Source organism: Condylura cristata, unplaced genomic scaffold (genome assembly GCF_000260355.1).
Source record: "Condylura cristata isolate star-nosed mole 26May11 unplaced genomic scaffold, ConCri1.0 scaffold00002, whole genome shotgun sequence".
Lineage (NCBI taxonomy): Eukaryota > Metazoa > Chordata > Mammalia > Eulipotyphla > Talpidae > Condylura > Condylura cristata.
In genome coordinates this window covers 19,276,857-19,298,311 of record NW_004567103.1, presented here as the reverse complement: position 1 = coordinate 19,298,311, position 21,455 = coordinate 19,276,857, and the positions used below count along the sequence as shown (strand labels likewise).

General features: G+C 39.2%; 1 protein-coding gene across 1 annotated transcript in view; it reads left to right on the top strand.

Moving 5' to 3' along the window:
- Positions 1-204: 204 nt before the first annotated feature.
- The window catches only part of UNC80 (unc-80 homolog (C. elegans)), a 181,056-nt gene continuing 159,805 nt past the window's right edge, over positions 205-21,455 (top strand). The window contains exons 1-7 of the mRNA XM_004674811.2: positions 205-379; positions 1,314-1,362; positions 3,184-3,340; positions 4,565-4,866; positions 9,380-9,503; positions 10,649-10,722; positions 15,965-16,104. Of these exons, the coding sequence (XP_004674868.1) occupies positions 288-379; positions 1,314-1,362; positions 3,184-3,340; positions 4,565-4,866; positions 9,380-9,503; positions 10,649-10,722; positions 15,965-16,104 (938 nt within the window). The 5' untranslated portion in view covers positions 205-287. The remainder of the gene's footprint in view (positions 380-1,313; positions 1,363-3,183; positions 3,341-4,564; positions 4,867-9,379; positions 9,504-10,648; positions 10,723-15,964; positions 16,105-21,455) is intronic.

Genomic DNA, 21,455 nt, shown 5'->3' with positions numbered 1-21,455 from the left:
AAGAGAGGGCGCGGGGGCGGCGAGGCGGACAGCTCCTCCGAGCGCCCCCCTCCTCGCTCCGCCGCTCCTCCAGCCCTCCCCTCCTCCCGCAGCCATGTTCCACCAGCCAGGAGGGGAGGGGGAAGGGAAGTGGGAAGGGGGATCAAGGCGGAGAGAGCCGGCTTTGCCTTGGGGAAGGAGGGGATGAGAGTTGGGGAGAGCAGCGGGAGGAGGAAGAGGAGGAGGAGGAGGCGGCTAGCAAGGAGCCGGCGCTGGGTCCTGCAGTAGGACTCCCAGGAGCCACCATCATGGTGAAGAGGAAGAGCTCCGAGGGCCAGGAGCAGGACAGCGGCCGCGGCATCCCCCTGCCCATCCAGACCTTCCTTTGGCGGCAAACCAGGTGAGGGGCGCAGAGGACATCCAGGGGCTGCCCTGGGCTGGGGGCGCTCCTGGGGCCGCCGGGGGTCACCACCGCCGCCACTACCCCTGCTGCTGAGGCCGCGCCACAGCCTGCTCCCTCTCTGGGGCTGGAAAGAAAACCCTCTGCACCTGCTTAAAAACACGCATTTAAAAATATTTGAGTGAAGTTTGACAACAAGCAGATTGGCAGTTGTCGAAAAGATATATGCATTATTTAGGGGTTGGGAGGGCAGAGAGCCTAGGAGAGGGGGCGGGGAACTAGGGAAGAAAATTATGACTGGTTGTGCTCCAGCGTCCAATTCTCCCTCCATCTCCTGCTGTAATTTCAGCCTAGTGACCTGTTGTTTTTCCAGCTTCGGTTTGGCAAATATCTGCTATGCCCACTTGTTAACCATTTTTGCTCAGATTCAGCCAGTAAAATTTTCCTGATTAAAGCCACTGAGAATTATTTTATTAAGGATATTTTTTTTCCTCGGAAAGGGCCTGAAACCTATTCCAATAAACAGAAAACAAGGTTTAATTTATTGTCATCATCAACATCATCATTGATGTTATTTTTGTGTTTAATCAGCTAATCAATTCTGGAAATCAGGATCCATAAGCTATGTTCATTTTTCAGTTTTTAATATGACTGAACACATAAGTATTGCACCACTGCTGGCCACTGGCGATTTAAAATCTGATTAAATAAAAGTCTTCAGAATAAGAGTGGATGCAGAAAACATTTTTTATATGTAATTACACATGTAAAAGCAAATGGCATCAGCTGTTCAACACCTGCTAATTAACAAGCTATAGTAGGCATGAAATTTGAATTTTATAGCACCATGTCTTATTAATTGAAAAATGTCATTAGAATGGTCTAATAATAATTTCACTTTTGTTTATAACAAATATCTCTTTTAATTTTTTAGTGCATTTTTGAGGCCTAAACTGGGAAAACAATATGAAGCCTCTTGTGTGGTATGTGATATTTACCATTTAATGATTATTTCCTTGTGTAGTAGTGGAAAGACATAAAATTATACTGACTGTATGTATTAAATCAGTTGGGAAACACTATTCAGCAACTACTTGTGTGCCACAAACAATTCTGGATGCTGGAACAAGTCAGTAATTAACATACACACACACACAGATATACCTGAGGTTGGGAGGGATATTTTAGCAGTAAAAGAAAGGATATTGAGATGACAGTGAAACTGCTACCTGGTAGAAGGCCTTACAAGGCAAGTATAATAAGTCAAATATTTAACAACAAAATCAAGACTGTCATATAGTAGACGTTCATATAAATCCTCAACGTAACATACACTTCTGAAGTTTCTATCTTGCATTTTTTGTAAGTCTGAAAATGGCTGATGTAAAATAATGCTATTCATATTTATATAAATAGAGCCCATTTGTCTTAAAATTCTAATGGAAGCCCGTATCCATACACATTCTAATTTACAAGTTGAGAATAAACTGCATGAAATTATGAAGCAAAATTGAAATTGACTTTTCAGACTCCAGACTCTGGAACTTACATAAAGGTCTTCACATTGCATATGTTAAAATGTAAAAGTGGAAGCCTACTCATTTTGCTACTGCCATGAATATCTGCAAGTGAATATTTAGATGACCTACAACTAAAGAGACTTGAAAGGTGTTACTATGTTGATTACATAGACTATGATGAAATCCAACCAGAGTTGAACAAGCACATACTCTTTCTCTCAATCCAAGTGGGAATTTGTTTTGATATACCTTCTATTCCTCAAAGTTTCTGAGAGGTATTTTAAAAATATATCTTTAAAGAAGACTTTTGATAGAATTTATTGTGCTTTTCTCATTAGAGTAATTTAACACTTGAATTCTACGACCCTTCTGTAACAGTGCTCATAGTTATGCTAGCTTAAAATTATGACTTTTCTCTGTTCTCAGCAAAGAGATAGCTGACATCTTTAATATGGTCATATAATATTAAAATATTAAGCCACATTCATAGATAGAAAAATATAAAATAGATAGGTAGGTAGGTAGACAGATAGATAAGGTAGTTGCAATCAGATTTTGTCTATCCAAGTCAAATGTTTATTAAATGTATTCTAAATATTTGGTAGCTATACTTTCACCAAAGAGATTGAGAGAAAGACACAACTAAGTGGGTTAAATTTGTGCTGGGGTGCTTTATTATCTGAAAGTATCTTTGGTCAAGATTTAATAAATTAGCAAAACAAAAATGGTTTATTTACTTATCTTCTTTTCTCCCTTCTTTTACTTTTTTTTTTATGAAGTAGACATATTAAGTATCTTTACGATTATAAGCATTGGATAAGGAATATCCTATATGAGATCACTGCCCTAACCCTAACCTTAGCCCTCTAAGAGATCGCTGCTGTAGACACGAACGAATAATTTGGGGATGCCAAAGTATTTTTCTTTTTTTTAACACTTGTTGAATATTGACAGGTATTCTATCCCTCGTGGTACGTACACAAAAGATAATTCACTTTGTTCTGCAATTGTGATTGGGTGTCTCATTAGAATTTTATAAAATTATTCCATCCAAAAGTTTCATAGATTAAATATACTTTTTTTTTTTACAAGGAAGCTTATTTTGGTTGAAATCATTTAATAATTCAAGCTATATACTTTTGCTCAAAAATCTGAAAATAGACAGATATTAAAAATTATCACTGTCAATATTTTTATCCTTTTATACTTGATGTACATTTCTACACCTCTTAGAATCTCTTAATTTGCATGTTTTTTTTTTTTTGTGTGTGTGTGTGTCTACAGTCTTTTGAAAGAGTGTTGGTAGAAAACAAACTGCATGGCCTCTCTCCAGCCCTCTCTGAAGCCATCCAGAGCATTTCCAGATGGGAACTGGTGCAAGCTGCTTTGCCTCATGTCCTCCACTGCACTGCAACTCTGCTTTCAAACAGGAACAAGCTAGGTTGGTGCTCTTGCACCATCACTTTTTCATGACTGACCACTCTGTTTTCTTTATAACAACATGTATTGGGTAATTACTATGTTCCCAGGACCTATGCACACATTATCTCACTGAACTCTCACGAAACCCCCTTCCCACTGGCTCCACTCTTCTCCCCAGGTACCATTGAAAGAATTAGCTCTTACTTCAATCGTTTTAACTTTCCAAGTAATATGTGAATGCATTCTCTTTGTGAAGTGAAGTTAAATGCAATCACTCACCCAACTCTGAGAAATTCTAGTCAGAGTAGCCTGTTGACTGCTCCTAAAACTGGTACTTTGACTATGTGTATGTGCACACCTGTGCATGCTAATTTTTAATGTTTCAATTAATTTACAGATTATTGTCCTCAAAAGCTGAACTGGACTAGCTCTCCCCCATGTTGTGCATGTTCAGCCACACCTAGGTAGTTCCCCTATTCAGGCCTTCACTATAGCTTTTGCTGCTCACTGTCTGAAAGAGAGTGGCGGTTGTCTTCACAGTCCATAATTTCAGCTGCTTGGAAACATGTTGCTCTCTGACAAAGAGATGTGATACATGCCGTTTCCCCCACTGTGACAGTGAGGCCTTCTGCAGAAACTCGCCCCCGAACAAAGACGATCCTTTATAACAATAAAGGGAGAGTTGTAAGAGGTATAGAGAAATGCGAGTATCTCTCAGGAAATGGAATCATAGAGCAAAGCCAGGGGTTCGTGATAGACACAAGGTTGATGTCCATTGTTCTTTTTGTTTGTTTTGCTATTATTTTTATTGCGTTAGATCTTGCTGTAGGTCTATTTCATTTTTTTTTAAAGATTTATTTATTTGTGCATACAGAACTGGGGTACAGACCAGAGGTGCAGGGGTGATGAGAGGATTCACCAGAGACAGAGTGGGGAGCAGAACAGGCAGATTGACGAAGTACACTGCTGAGGGGAGCAGCAGGCCGGTCAGGAAAGGTCTGCTGAGCCATGTGGTCACCTTCGGGGTAGGCGGGTATCGAACTCTTGCAGAAGTGGCTTTACCTACTCAGTGCTGCGCCACCAGGGATGGCCCGATTTCATTTATTTTTAAAGACTTATTTATTTATGCATAGAAGAACTGAGGTGTAGGCCAGAGGTGCAGGGGGTGAGAGGACCCACCAGAGACATTCATTGTTCTAATCACAGAGTTTGCTTCAACCTAGCTATCTGATTGTTCCCGCAGGCCACCAGGATAAGCTGGGTGTTGCTGAGACAAAGCTCCTCCACACGCTGCACTGGATGCTCCTGGAGGCCCCCCAGGACTGCAACAGCGAGCGGTTTGGGGGCGCAGACCGAGGGTCCAGCTGGGGTGGCAGCAGCAGTGCTTTCATCCACCAGGTTGAAAACCAGGGTTCTCCAGGGCAGCCATGCCAGAGTGGCTCCAATGACGAAGAAGAGAACAACCGCAGGAAGATTTTCCAGAACTCCATGGCTACTGTGGAGCTCTTTGTGTTTCTGTTTGCTCCTCTGGTGCACAGGATCAAGGTAAGTGAAACACTGCTACGAGAGCCAAGATAGGTATCCATGTGATGAGGGTTGGCTTCAAATGATATCTCGTACCTGGTTACCCGTGTCTTTGTATGATCCTATGGCCACTTAAGACCTAGATACCTTTATTTTTATATTAAACTAATAGACATTACTTGGAAAACCTATCATATACTTACTTTAAAATTCAGTGATCTCCATCTGCCTTAATGTCCATAATGCCCATCATGGATATAAGGTCAAACATGATTTGGGACTTCAGTTCCTTTATCCAACACTCCCGATCATAGCTTCAAGGAAGATGTGAATAAGTCAAAGTCTCTGAGTGAGAAAGATGCTTTTTTCAGTGTAAGAAAAGTACAGTCCCGAGGTCTGGATCTTTCAGGTGGGCATTGCTGGTCTTTGGGACCAGGTCATTCTTTGTTGTATGGCATTATCCAATGCATTGTAGGATGTGAGGGACATGTCTGGCCTCTCCCCACTAGATGCCAGTAATATCTCTTCCCTCCTATTGTGACAACTACATATGATTCTAGGTGCTGCCTTGTGTCTTCAGCAGCTGGTGAGGGGGGAGGATGGTTCCTGACTGAGAACCACTGCCCTGACCTTGCATGGGCCTGCTGAGTATCTGGACACTATCCAGCCTTATCTCCCTTCCTTGTCTGTATGCTGTTCACGTGCACTGCTGTCTTCAGGAGCAACATTGATGTATTTTTATTTTTTCCTATTCTTTCTTGGCTTTCAAATCTCTAACCCCAGATTAAGACCCAAATTGAACTTTTCTATCTCTTACCCGAGGTACATGCTCTGCCTGCCCAGAGATCAATCATCACCCCGGGGTTGAAAACCCCAACAGTGTGGAATACAACCTGGAACTGGATGGGGATGTGAAAAACCACACCCCCATCCAGTCGTAGCCATTCTGCTTGGAGTCTCCCTGAGAACCGGACATGGTTTTGTTCAGGTCTTTTCTCAGACTGGTCTTGCCTCCTGCAAGGCCCTCAGAGCCTCCCCTGCTGCCTAGAAGACTCCTACGCATCCTTCACCACTCCATTCAGGATTCATCCTCATTCTTTGCCCATTTCCATTATTATTCCAGATATATCCTTATTGTTATTTACTGCTATGATTAATCTTCCTTGTTGATTTAAAATTTTTTAAATCTATTTATTTTTCTAGCTTATTATTATCATTATTTCTTTATGTATCTCTCCCATTAGATTCTGAATGGCTTGAAAGTAGGAATTTTGTCATTGTATCCTGGCTAGCTAAAATACTGTTTGTACTTTTGTACTTTATAGGTATTTAATTAATAGTATTGAATGAATCAATGCAGCACTTAGCAAATATGTCTAACATAGGTAACTCATCCTTTGTAAGATAATGTATTATTTAATGCATATTTTATAAAGATTTAATTTTTAATTAACTCAAATATTTTATATAAAGTCAGAACTCTGAAAAATCTGTCCAATGCATTAATTTTAGGCCAAATTTAATTTCTTCAGTTAAAACTATGAATATGTTTTTCAACTAAGGATCTACTGAAATGTGGTGGGAGTATTTTCTTGACAATCATACTCATTTATTCTTTCAAAAAGTATTTATTGAATGCCACCTATATGCTAGGCACTGCTCAGCGTGTTTAGAGAAACAGAAGGGGCAAACATGACCCAAGAATTCAAGGAAATTTTTATAAAATCCATGGGTGTGAATAAACAACTCTAAAATGGAATTTAAAATAATAGTTGTTTAAGGAAATTTCTGAGCTACAGGTAAACACATTTAGAATTGTTCATGCTATCATGGTAATGGTTTCCTGCGCAAGCAGGAAGGGCATCTCAAATGAGGGGATGTTGGTTCTACCAATGTTGCTGCCACTTTGTTTTTCTCTGGGCCTTGTTAGACCCCACAGCTATTTTAATGATAAAGAGTGTCTTCTCCAGATATCAGGTTTCTGGTCATGTGTGCATATAAGGCATTGGGTGACATTTTTTTTTTTTATTGTTTGGGATCTGTCTTGGGAATTTTATTTATTCTTTAAAGTCGATAAACATTTAGTATACATAATAAAATTTTAAGAATTGTTGAACCCTGGTGGCTCAACGATTAGGACATAGCACTATAAGCTAGCTGCAGCCATGTGAGTTCGATTCCCAGCCCCAGAGGTGGCGCACATGGCATGGCAAGTCTCTCCTGAGCCACCAAGCACATCTTTGAAACCTATTTTTCTCATACTCCACTTATAATTAGTGAATTCTATAAACTCTATCTTCAAAATGTATCCAGAACCTACCACTAAGCATTTTTCTCTCCACTAGCACCTAGTCTAATCATGTTTCACTTAGGTGTCAGTAACAGCTTCCTAAATAGTCTCTTCCACCCTTGTCCTGTCTCAATAGCTTGAGAGAGTCTTACAAAATTTCAGGTCAATGATGTCACTCTGCTTCTCAGAACCTACAGTAGCTTCCCATCTTCCTCAACAACTGCTGAGGTCCTTATGATGGCCTATCAGACCCTATGTTACTTGAAACTCAATGCCTTCCACAATTTTACATTTTTTATTTTCCCACTACTCAGGTGACTCGAGGTACACAATCTCCTGGTTGTTTCTTGACACACAAGAATAGTTAAAACTTCTGCTCCTCTTCATCCTTTTTCATGAAATGCTTTTACTGGAAATATCTACATGGTAGATTTTTACTTCATTAATATTCTTATGCCAAAGTCACCTTTACACTAAGGCTTTCTGGCCACCTTGTTTAAAATATCATGCCTTACCTGACACATTCCTTTATCTGTTTTATTTTTCATTTGCATTCAGAGAGCAAAAATCTTGTGTGTTTGCTCTAATTTGTTTTTTTTTCAAGATTTATTTTATTTATTTATGCATAAAAGAGTTGGGGTGTAGGACAGAGGTGTAGAGGGTGAGAGAGGGGATTAATTAGAGACAGAATGAAGAGTAGAACAGGTGGGTTGACTAAAATATACTGCTGAGGGGAGTAGCAGGTGAGACAAGAGAAGTCTGCTATGCCATATGGGTCAGCTCTCTGGCTGAGGATCCAACTTGAACTCATGCTACATGGCTGTGGATGAGTTCATAGTGCTGAGACTTAACCCCTTATGCCACCAGGGAGACCTCGCTTGTACTTTGCATGCTTCACTCTATCTGGAACCTAGAATAGCACCCAGCACGTAGCAGATGATCTATAAATGTTTGGAGAATGAATTTGACCAAATGCTTTATGTGCTTTCCTAATGCTTTCACAGAGAGTCCTAGAGACTTTCTGATCATGGTCCCTATTGGTGCTAGGATCTTAGTCTAGAACTTACAGAGAGGCTTCTATGTGCTAATGTGCAAATGCATTCAGGGATTGCATTAGCCTCTCCATTTGAAGTTCCCTTTGATACTGAGCTAACTCGACTCACCATTTCCCAAACACTTTCTTTTTTTCCAATTTCTTCCTAGCTCTTGTCTTTCTAGGTCTTTGGTTTTCAACCATGGCTATACATGAGTTATGGGGGTGGGTGGGAGGGCTTTAAAAAAACCTCAAAATGATTGAATCCATTTGTGTAAGAGAAGTGAAACCTGGGTTTTCTATATTTTAAAAACTCCTAGGTGATGATAATATGCAAGGCATGGCTGTAAATCATTGTCCTGAGTGAATTCCTGAGCATCAGCTGAGTTCATCAATCTACAGTCACATTCTCTGTTTTCATCTCTAACCTGTTTTGAGAAACTGAGTCATTTAAAATGTAATCTCACTTATACAGTATATGATTGCATTTTAAGCATCTTAGCTTCTCAAAATGATATAATGATGAGGCAGAGAATATTCTCCCTGGAAGAATCCTTCAAATATAGATAAGTTGAATGGCATGTGGATTATAAAATAAACGCTTATTGTGTGCCAAATTCAAAGTGCTTTTTCAAGCATTGTAATGATATCTGGGGCTGGAAGATGACTGACTATCCTTGCCCTTAAGGAACTAAAGACTGTTGAGAAGGCAACATTAAATAAAGCTCTAAAAAAAGTCAGAATATATGCTACTGATTCCATGAAATATAAGAACAAGAGATGTACTACAGAAAGTCAAAATAGCCAGCCTGTGAGGATACTGATTGAGGAGGGAGAAAGAAGGACAATTAAATAATTAAGAGGAATAATAATGATAACCACAAGTAAAGTGATCTGCCAGGACTTTGGAAATAAGCAGTCCTACATCACTGTTGACACAAACAATCATTTGTGCATTTCAGTCAGGCTTTGCCCAAAGCTGCATTTTAATTAATTATTAATTTTGCCTAAAGCAGACCATCATGATTTGCATAGTAATTGTGATAATTACTTAGGACGATTGGTTTATCCTAGAAACACTCATTTTAATGATGAAAGGTCTGGAAGATCAACCCATTTGGAAAATAATCTCATGAATGGTTTTAATCCTTACATTGGCTAGTCTCTTCAACCAGTACTTACAGTCAATAAGACAGAGATCTCTCCCCCAGGAATCTGACCTCACATTCCGACTGGCCAGTGGGCTTGTCATATGGCAGCCCATGTGGGAGCATAGACAGCCCGAAGTCTCCGGCTTCACGGCACTGGTTAAGCCCATCAGGAACATCATTACAGGTTGGTGACTTCACACTGGGGTGTGGTCTGAGCAGGTTCTCTCACAGCAGGGGGGGAAGTTGATGGGATGATTTGCCCTTAAGGGGAAAGTTTTGTCAAACTATAAATGGGAGATACTGAGCAGGGAGGAGGAGGGAGAGGGACTACCACAGCGGTAGGAAGAGAACAAGAGACTGGTGAAGGTGCTCCATTTTCAAGTGACATGGGGTGGGGAATTTATGGGGATTACACCTAAGAGGAGAAACAAAACATTGTACAAAAATGAATAACAATGTAAGATAGATAGATAGATATTTTGAATACAAATCATAAAAAAGAAAGTTTGGCCAAGAGGAAGAACATTTCTCCATGGACAGGGCACTTGAGCGACAAGATTCTCTCCCCTGAAGAGCTGCTCTAAGAAGGGGCAGCGCTGTTGCAGTATGTGTCTGTGTGTAAATCACTTAAACTTCCTGTAACTCAATTTCTTCATTTGTAAAATGAGGGATGTTGTTAGTTCTGATATCTCCTATCTTTCAAAAAAAAAAAAAACCTACATTAGTATTCATCTTCAGCAACCAAAAGAAGTCAGAGGAGTTTTTTTTTTTTTTTTTTGCTTTTATGCACAAAAGTACAAAAATAGCTCAGGGTTTCTTTTGCTGTGCACTGTGATAGACACAGCCTTCTTTGAGCAGGTTAATACAATCATTAAGGCACAGATCTGAGAGCAAGATACCTGGGCTGCAAACTTCATGGAAGGGTCAAATTAAACTCCCGTGCCTTAGTGTTTTCATCTGTAAAATGGGTCCAATAATATACCATATGCTACTATGGGATTACTATAAAGGTTAAATGTATTGCTATATGTAAATAACTTAGAACAGACATGGTAATTTTAGATACGATGTTAATGTCAACTATTATTACTGTTTGTATTTCAGCAGCTTAATCTATTGAGTCAGACTGAACAGCTAGAGATCAACATCGATAACCTAGAAATCAAATAGAAATTTGATTTCTCTTCCAGTGTACATCATTAAATGTCTTCTTTTCAGACCATCATGACCTATTAAAATGGGGTTTGACTTGAAAATGAAGTGAACTTATGAAATAGTTAATTTGTAGCCTTATAAAATTTGTGATGGAATTTCTTCCCTTTTTTGCAGCCAAGAGAAGCTCTCCTCTCAATAGTCAAAGTCAGACCTGTGAATTACCAACTCAGGATACAATACACCAAGAGGTGAGTTAATTATAAGCATGAGAAGAAAGGATGGCATCATTCGCTGGACACAGTATAAACATCCATTCTAGAATGACACTGTCTGTCTGTCTGTCTTCTAAGCAGAAACTTCCTGCCTGAATGTGAATCTTTAAACAGCCTCAAATTTTCCATCTGTCAAGTATGGAAAATAATTTTATACATTTCCCAGAAAAGTGGCTGCTGAAATAAGACAGTGTGTGACTGACTAGTGCTTTATCTTCATGGTTCGTGTATCATAAATAGCACTTTAGCTCAATGACTAGTGGTGTAATAATGTATGTAAACTATTCATCCTGTTGTGGGAAAAGGATGTCCTGAGCCAACTACACACTCATGGGTTTTATGGACTCCATCTCTACCCCAGACCAAAGCAGTCCAAGGCACAAAGGACTACAAATCTCACAATGCCATCACCACCAAAGGGAGGATCCTGGGAAGTGAAGGAGGAGCCAACAGCCAGGTTTGGTCTATAACCAGACATGTGGGCCTTGGGGTTCCATTGGTTTTTCGTAGCCATTCAGCATGCCATTGGGGTCCCAGCTCAGTGGAACTGGTAGGACCCATTCACCAGTTTATTTTTCCTTCTCCCTGAGTTATTCCTTTCTTCATCCCCTTTTTTTGTAAATAAGCCCTTTAGTAACATTTTTTGTGTCTGCCTGCTGTTGAGTTTCATTATAAGTCCCTTTTAGTGCACTGGTGAGGACCCACGGTTAGGCCGCTTCACGTCACATTGGGGTTGCCCTGTAACAGTCCCTCATAAACTAAAGTATCACTTTGTTCTCAGTCAATTATTGAATCCCCTAATATTTCTAAGTCACTTTAGTACCAGTAAGGATATTGCTGTTGCTGTAGGGTAGTCAGTAGAAAAAATGTCTAAGTTACAGTCCTACCTCTTAAGGTAACTACACTTCTATGATAATCAAGAAAAGTCCCTATAAAACAGAAGAAGAAGAATAAAATAGCATCATTCGGTGCAATTTTGTCATGTACTACTAGGTTCTGAAAAAGAAAGAAATGAAACCCAGGTTAATTCATAGTGGTATATCCTGCTGTTCAAACATTGTTATGATGTACCTTCACTTTCAGTTCAATGTGCACAAAATATAGTTGGTGTCATTTTGTTAAAATTGGATCGTCTTTCAAACTGATGTACTATTGCCAAAAATATTAACACATTTTTTTACCCTGAAACCTGGAAATTTGGGGGTCCTAATGTAATTATTATTTATTGAATAAATTGCTAAGTTTGTGTACATTATAAGCTAATTTTACTTCCAAAGATTAAAGTCTTGCCATTTACAAGGACAGGAATGGAACTGGAGGAGGTTATGCTAAGTGAGATAAGGCCCAAGGAGAAAGACAAATACCAGATGGTGCCACTTACATGTAAATACAAAGAAACAAAACAAAGAGTCAGATAAAACCAAGCCAATAGCAGGTTCTCCCTGGAGGCCTAGAGCTTAAGTCTCAGCACTGCAAGTTATCACCACTCCAGCCTGAGCTCACTCACTAGCCAGGCTATGAACCCACATGGCACAGGAGAACTCTCCTGTCTCCTGCAGCTCCCCTCAGCAGGGTATATCAATCACTTCCCCTATTCTACTCCCCACTCTGTCTCTGGTGAATTCTCTCACCCCTTGCACCTCTAGCCTACATCCCAGTTTTTCTACACAAAAATAAACATTAAATCTTGAAAAAAACAAACCCTAGAAACCTGACTGTAGACATCTACCAGAGGGGGCAGCACAGGGCTCCAAAGCAACATGGGGAGGGAGCACAATGGACTGTGGTGGAGGACTGGGGTGGAGGATTGTGATGGAGGATTGTGATGAAGGACTGTGATGGAGGACTGTAATGGAGACTGGTGAAGGACTGTGATGGAGGACTGTATTGGAGGACTGAGGCTGAGGACTGTGATGGAGGATTGTGGTGGAGACTGTGGTGGAGGACTGGCAGTGTCTTGCTGGTGCGTGTCGTGTAGTGACATACACCTGAAGTATATGATGTTATACCTCAAAATCTTGTGCAGTGTTGCAAACCATTGCTACTATTTTTGAAGCAAATAAGTAAGTAAATTTAATGCAATAGAAAACAGCTTTAAATGTCATTGATGATCTTTGGCCTCTTACCACTTAAAGAGCTACTTATTGTACACTAGCCACGGTCTCCCTGCCTGTGGTAGGCTTGATGTGGTTTTCATACTTATGCCACATGCATTTGGTCATGTCTATCATCTAAGTTTGAAGAACTGTTACAGGGCAGGGAGGAGGCACCTCAGAACCCCCAAATCTGTCTGCTTTAAATTGGTTCTACCATCTGCCACATCAACACAAAACATATAAGATCTTTAATGGAAAGGAACTTTATTACAATTAATGTGCAATACAGAAAAGACAAAGAATATAGTTTCTAAATCAACCACACAAAGATATCCATTCCCTTGTGAGTAAAAGTTCACCCAAAGGGATAGGCCCAACACAAGGTCTGAAAGCCAGATACAAGTCTAAAGCACCTTCTGGTGAGGACCCATAGAAAAGCATCAGAAATGTCCAGATAGGTCTGGGAGGAAAAGAGCAAAATGAAAATCAGGATAAATGCTGCCCCAGTGAAATACCCCCTGGGTCTCTCACCCACATCTGTTTCACCCAGTCCAGGGCCAAGAAACAAGAGCCACTTCTTCACAGGTGGCTGCCCCCTGTGGCTCCCTCCTGTCTCCTTCTGGTTCTCCAACCTGCCTCCTTCTTCTTCAATCTCCCTTCTAGGTTCTTCTCCTCCCTGCTAAGGTTCATCCTCCTTCGGGTGGAGATGGGAACCTGGAACCTCCCCTTTTCCTGGGGACCACCCTGTTACAGAACCAAGGGCTGAGGAGAGTATGTGAGGGAATAAAGTTCTTTGAAGAACTAACACTCTTGGCATAAAGGAAGTTGTCCCGATGGAAATCATCTACCAACTCTTGAGTTGAAATTTCTAAGTTTGAAGAAGTTTTAAGGACACCTATACCAGTTTATTTTCAGTTATATTTTCCTTTTTACATACAAACAGTAGAGATATATAATTATTTATATGCGGCTGAAGCTATGCCTAAATAAGCCTAAAATGTGCCTTTTAATAAATATAAAACATAATGTGTTCCATAATAAGAAATGCCCTCATCTAGCTAACAGAATTTTTTTTTTTTTTATTGTTCCAACAGTGTTGCTTAGTAATACCAGTATTTGTAGTGGTGTATGTGCACAATGTTGGGACAACTTAGGTACAGGAGAATCCCCACCTCCTATTCATTCCCCTTCATTTTGTTGGATTTATTGCTGAGTCATGTTGTTTTCATCACGCTGTTCTCCTGTGTTCTTTATTTGCTGTGCTCACTATATCCTTTCAATCCAGGCCCTCGAAACTAGATTGCAGCTTGAATCACCTAATTAAATTTTCTGCCTCTAGCCTCTCCTGCTTCACATAAATACTACTTAATGATGCCTGACTAATCTTCCCAGGGCACCATTTATTTATTACCTTATCATTCCCCAGAACTTACTACACACCAGGTGCCATCCTCTCAGCCTATGCCTTCCTGTTTAGAAATCTCACATGCTCTGTGAAGATCATCTCCTTGAGACCAGACTCCTCCCCCCGTTCTCCACGCCTCCATCACCTGCCACCCCCCTCTTTAAGTGACTCTGGTGGCCCCTAGTTAGTTATGTGCTGTTTCCAAACAGAGCACACTGTTTAACCTTTACGTCCTTGCTCGTAGTATTTCTTCTCACTGGAATACTTTTTCAGTGTTGCCCAAGGTTATTTTTCTCTTAAAGACCAATTAATCTTGATTCCTCATAAACATTTGTCTAATGGTGTTGTACCTGCACCATCCAGTATGGTGCTTTGCTAGGTCTACTGGCCACTGAGTACTTGATATGTGATTAGTTTAAGTATAAAACTAACCCCTGAAAGCTGAACCATTGAACTGAACCATACAGAGGGGAGAGGTGGGGAGAGGGGGCAAGAACAAAGAAGGACGGAAGCACCGTGGAGCGTGGCGGTAGACTGTGGGTGATTTAGGGGTGGGTGCATTGTGGTGGTGATACCTGATGGGAAGGAGGGATCCTAATTTTACCTCAATTAAAAAAATTATTTTTTTGAAAAAGTACATTGAAACTTTCAAAATTGAATTTTGAAAACTTAGTATGAGAAAAAATCATATGCCTTAATAATTTTTATTTTGATACATGATGACATAATTTTCAGTTAAACATAAAATACTTTAAAAACTAATTTTACCTATTTCCTGTTGTGTTTTTAACTTGCATTATATTTCTGTTGTTTGTGCTTCTCTAACCCATATTCTATGTCTTGAAACTTACCTGTAAGGTCTTGACTTTAAGATGATCGAGTTCATTTTTTTTTTTTTATTTACAAATAGGCTCATGCTAAGGGATCCTTTGTTCAAGTTCAGAAGATTAATTTTTCACAAATTTCTCTCTATGCCTTATGGTTGAATAGTAGTGTCTTATTTTGCTTTTGAGGATGGAAATTGTAATGCCTAAAATACTATGATAGATTTTTGAGAGCTTTTTTGTGTTTGTGAAGAATTTTTTCTGTGATATCTATTGAAAGATAGTTCATGTTACATGGGCGGAATTACATTTGTAAGTTAAGTATAATTAAAATAAGTTACTCAGTGAAAGAACAGCTGGATTTGTATTTATAAATCAGAGTAAAGGTCGCTGTTTTCAATTGAAAAAAAAAAAAAAATGCATTCTACCCCTCCTCCGATGAGTAATGGAAAAATCTGAGCTTCGCATTTCTATCCTCACATTCTGGCTTCCATTTAATTAGTTCTTAGTACGCTGGCGATTATGTTGATCTTCATGTCTCTATTCAGGTCACCTCAGTATTGGCATATATTTGAATTGTTGGTTGGTAATTCTCCCACAAGTTCTGAATATAGAGGTGAAAAAGGAAAGAATCAATGACAAATGAAATAAAGTACATTAAAGTATTTAGCATTAATTTTTTTGCATAAGTCTTGAATGACACAGATGTTCTCCAAAGATCAGTTTCCATTCCCTCTTAGTGGAAGGCAGAATCCCTTGGTCTATGACAATATATTTATTATGCTGCATACATTTTTAAAAAATTTGTAAAACAATGGATATAATATGATAGCTAATTCTTGAGACTATACCTGAAGAAAAAAGAACTAATCTCCTATCTCTACTTCCAAAAGGGACTTCAGGTCGTCTGTGAAACATTCCAATCAGATTCCATCTCCCCAAAGCCTACTATTTCAGGCTGCCACCGTGGAAACTCCTTTGATGGAAGCCTGTCCTCTCAAACTTCCCAGGAAAGAGGACCATCGCATTCCAGGTATGTGTTTGCAATGTGAGGGACAAGAATGACTCCCAGTCACCAAAGTTTAATCTGCATATTTGGTTACTTCTATAGTTTCCACTCCTTAAAATATGTAAGTGCATGTTATATGTATGCATATTGTTGGTTGATAGTAAGTAGTATTAGTAAGTACTGTTGGTTAATATAAGTAGATTAATAATTAGTTGGTTAAGATACAAGGTATAAATTGATTAATAATTTCTTATAAGGTATAATAAGTAGATTAATAATTTCAGAAAGTGCAATGAATGGTTCTCATTTAAATAAACTCACAGGCAGTGGGAAGACATGACTGATTTAGATTCTGAGTTAGGTACTATTTTAAATATTGAAATGCAAATCTCAAATGGTCAAATATCTATACTCAAACTCAAATGGTGCTATCAAAAGATTATGATTCAGGGATGTGAAAGAACCTACTTTGTGAATAAGAATGATCTTATACTCACAGATCCCTGTATTCAAATGAGTGTTTCTAAAGTATACCAGGGAATTGAAAAATTTGTTCTTGATATGCATTTTCATAGTCTCCATTAATTTAGGTACCTGATGAATTTGTCTAAAATGCCTTCTGTAGGGGCAAACATTAGCCATCTTCTCACTTCCTGCTGATGTGATGGGCTGGTCCCGAGGCTTGCCATTGTACCCCAGTGGAAACTCCACCTGCAGGCTCTGCCCCTGAGCCCTTGTGTACTCTAGTTTCAAATGAGGTCACTGACTGGTGGATAGTATTTAAATAGAGATATTTTTAAAATAGTTTTGTCGATATATAATTTAGCTAACATTCAAGGTGTACAATATGTTTTTGGCAAATTTACAGAATTGTGCAGCTATCACAATACAATTTTAGAAGATTTCTGTCACCCAAAAATACCCCTGTGCCACATTCAGTCCTTCCCATCCCTATACCCTTTTCCTACTTCCTCTCTCTATATAGTTGCATTTCTGGTCATTTCAAACAAAGGGAATCATATCATATGGGTCTTCTACATCAGGCTTTTCTCATTTAGTGTAATATCTTTGAGGTTCATCTACATCATAGCAATACAGGTGATTTATTCCTTTTGTATTGCCAAATAGTATTCCATTGTATCACTATATCACATTTTCTTTAGCCATTCATCACTTGATGGATATTTGGGTTTCAACTTTCTGTCTGTTATGCACTTTCACATACACTGATTTTGCTGGGCATATGTTTTTAGTTTTGTTGGGTAGATACCTAGGAGTGGAATTGCTGGTTTGAATGGTAAATGTATGTTTATTTTTTAAAGAAACAGTTTTTCCAAAATGGCTGCACCCATTCTATAAATTCTATCAATTCTGTAAATTTGCTAAAAACATCACAAAGTTATCAGCAGCTCTTGTTCATGTCTCCTTTTACTGTAATCATCTAGTAGGCATGAAGTGTGATCTCATTTTGGCTTTAGTTTGTCTCACTAACGACAAATAATGGTTAGTACATTTCTATAAACTCATTAGATATTTGAATATCTTATTTAGTAAAATGTCTTTTCAGACACTGCCCACATTTTTTAAAAAATATTTATTTATTCATATAGAACTGGGGTACAGGCCAGAGATGCGGAGGGTGATAGGATTCACCAGAGACAGAGCGGGGAGCAGAACAGGTTGACTGAGAAGTACACCGCTGAGGGGAACAGCCGGTGGGTCAGGAGAGGTCTGCGGTGACATGTGGTCACCTCCGGGACGGGCAGGGATCAAACTCTTGCGGAAGTGGCTTTAGCTTCTTCGTGCTGTGCTTTAACCTGCTGCACCACCAGGGAGAGCCCAACACTGCCCACATTTTAACTGGGTTGTTTGTGTCATATTTATTGAATTGTAAGAGTTGTTTATTCTGGATACAAGTCCTTTATCAAAAAGGTGACTCAGATATTTCCTCTAAAAAATTACCCTTGTTTCCCATTGGTAATTTTCTAATAAGCCAACTACTATGACATCAGTTTACATGGGTTAATGTTTTTTATATTTCTTAGAATAAATAAATATATGGAATGATATGAATATTTTTGGCTTTTCAACTAAAATATGATTATGTTGTGCTTTAAAAAGGTAATTTGTGAAGAGTTTAGTTTTGTATCTTTGTTTTGGATTTTGAAATTTAAGTGGTCCTGTCAGAGGTTCTTTTTCAGATGAGAATGCAAATTTTTGACAGCAGCTTCATGTCTGTAAGCAGGGATTTTTTTGTGTTTACACATTTATTTTACCAAGTCAATGGCAATGATAAGAATTTAAAATAATAACATTTTTTAATAATGGAAGCAACCTTATGAAGATAACCAGTTCAATTTCCTACTTAATATATTTTTAAAAAATTTATTTGTGGGCCCTCCCTGGTGGCACAGTGGGTTTAGCATAGCACTAAGAAGCTAAAGCCACTTCAGCATGAGTTTGATCCTCAACCGGGAGGTGACCCACATGGTGCAGCAGACCTCTCCTGACCCGCCCTCTGCTCCCCTCAGCAGTATACTTCATACTTCTTCAGTCAGTCTGTTTTGCTCCCCACTCTGTCTCTGGTGAGTCCTCTTACTGCCCGCCCCTCTGCCTCTGGCCTGTACCCAGTTCTGTATGGATATACAAATAATTTTTTTTTTTACTGGGGTACAAGCCAGAGGCATAGGGGCAGTGAGAGGATTCACCAAAGACAGAGTGGAGAGCAGAACAGGCAGGTGGACAAGTACTCTGCTGAGGGGAGCAGCGGGCAGGTCAGGAGAGGTGTGCCATGCCATGTGGGCCACCTCAGGGCTGGGGATTGAACTCACACTGAAGCGGCGAAGGGTAGCTTGCAGTGCTGCTTCCTAACCCAGTGCGCCACCAGGGAGGACCCTCCTACTTAATATTTTAACCACTTACTCCATTTCTGCAAATAGGAATTTAGTATTTTTAACTCAAACTCATTTCTATTTTAGATAACGCTACTGAGTGACATATCCTGTTCATATTTAACCAAATTTTGCTTTATAGTTTCTTGTGGTTTTTATATTAGTCATCTACTGCTGTGTTATGAATTACAACAAACTCACTGACATAAAACAGCACACATTTGTTGCTTCCCAACTTCTGTAGGTCAGAAATGTAGGTATAATATAGCTGGGTTGTCTACCTCAGTTTCTCACTGGACTGAAATTGGAGTGTCAGGGTGGGCTGCAGTCTTATCACAGACTTGAGTGTGGAAAGACCCACACTCAGCTATTTGGCAGAATTCTTCTCCTACTGGTTGCAAGGCTGAAGTCCAGTTTGCTTGCTGGCTATTGCCTGGGGATACCTCTTAGTTCCTTGAGATCTCCACAGTTCATTGCCAGGTGGCCCTGTCCAGAGGCAACCCCCAACATGTCAGCTTACTTCCTTAAAGCCAATAAAAGAATGAAATTCTCTAATTCCACTCTACAAATACAAAGTCTTTATAATAAAATCACAGGTGTGTCATAACATCACTGTTGCCATATTCCACTGACTAGGGGAAAGTCAGTTTTGTTCATACTCAAAGGAAGACAATTACAAAGTGTGGACACCCTTGGATGGAACTCAGGGAGAGGTACCTTAAGCATGTCCACCACACTTCTTGTGAAGATCTGCAGACTTTTCCCACATTCATTTTCCTTTTTTTTTTTTTTTTTGTCCAAAAGAAACTGCCTCATTCCTTAGCAAGTCTACCCATTTTATTCAGTGGCAATAGTAATTCTCTAACAAAGAAAGAGAATAATTAGATCAGATTTGGGGGAAGGTAGGTACTTAGAATATAGACAGGAGACAAAAATGATAGCAACTTTTCTTCTTGGACTCTATGTGCCAAAACCACTATTAAGGTTTTTACAGTTACAATATTGTCTAAAATTTCAATTATATGTTCATTTTTATGTATTAAGTTTATGATAAACACTAGGGTTATGGCAGTATCAACATTCTTGTGTTCAAAGAACTGCTTTTCTTAAAAGGTGAACAGATTTTAAAAAGGATATACAGATACAAAGAGAAAAAATTATTGCAGGTTATTCAAGACCTCTTTTTCATAAAAACCTGAATAACATGAAGGAGACAGTGTCATGAAGATAGAACAATCTAGGCAGTTCAAAGACTTAGAAGCGGGGGAAAAAACTCAGCATGGAAAATCAGGTTGGAGAAGTGTTTAAGGGCTGGTTACATAATAGCCAGAAGACCATCATAACGAGTTTGAATTTCACTCCAGGTATGATGGGAAGTAACTGGAGCTGTTTAAATAGCAGAATAACATTAAATTAAACATTTTTAAAAATTTTATTTATTTATGTATACAAGAACTGGGGTACAGGTCAAAGGTGTGGATTCACCAGAGATGGATGGGAAACAAAACAGGCAGAATGACTGAAATGTACTGCTGAGGGGAACAGTGGGTGCAACAGAAGATCTCTGACCATGTGGGTCAGCTCCCTGGCCAGGGATTGAGCTCATGTCCGTGGATAGCTTCACAACATTGCGCTTTAACCCCTTGTGCCACCAGGGAGGGCCCAAATTAAACTTCCTGAAGATCACCCCAGATGGCTGATGAGAAAAAGTCTCAAGTGACAAAAGTGGATGCAGAGAAACTGTTTAGGAGACATGCTATCATGTCTCAGTGACAGGTTTTGGCTTAGTCAAGGTAGTGGTAGTAGACTGGAGAACCTGACAGGAGGTTGATTTGGGATGCCCCAGGGTAAAGCTGACAAGACTGGATGTGGAGGGTGAGAAAAAGAAAGGAATTCAGTATAAACCTGAGATCTTTGACTGGAGTAGCTTGATGAGCGTTGATTAAATTTATGAGATAAGGGAGACCGAGGAAGAGCATACATAAAAATATTCTGAATCTGCCTACTTTCACAAATCTTTAGGGCCATGGTCTTTATTCAACATCCTTGTCATTTCTTGCCTGGAGTACTGCTTACTGATTTCCTCTTATTCACTCTTGCCACCGAAATCACACATAGTCATGAGACATAATCATCATTTGCCCACTTTAACTCTTTTAATGACTGTCCATTACCATCATGATAAAATTCAAAATGGTTGATCTGCTCCTTAAGGCTCTACACCAGCAGGCTTTTGTCTAGAGAATTTCTAGTTTACCTACACCCAATCATTAAATTTCAAATTCTACACTAATTATGAAAAGTGTAAATGTAAATTTAAACTTAAATAAATTTAATTAAATTCTTAAATTTAAGTAAATTCTGGCCTCAAATGCTGTGATTCTTTTCACAGTATTTTTTAAAACACTGTTTTTTATTATAATAAATAACATATTTATTATAATAAATAATGTTAATAGGGATCTTGAGGTCAAAATTATCCAA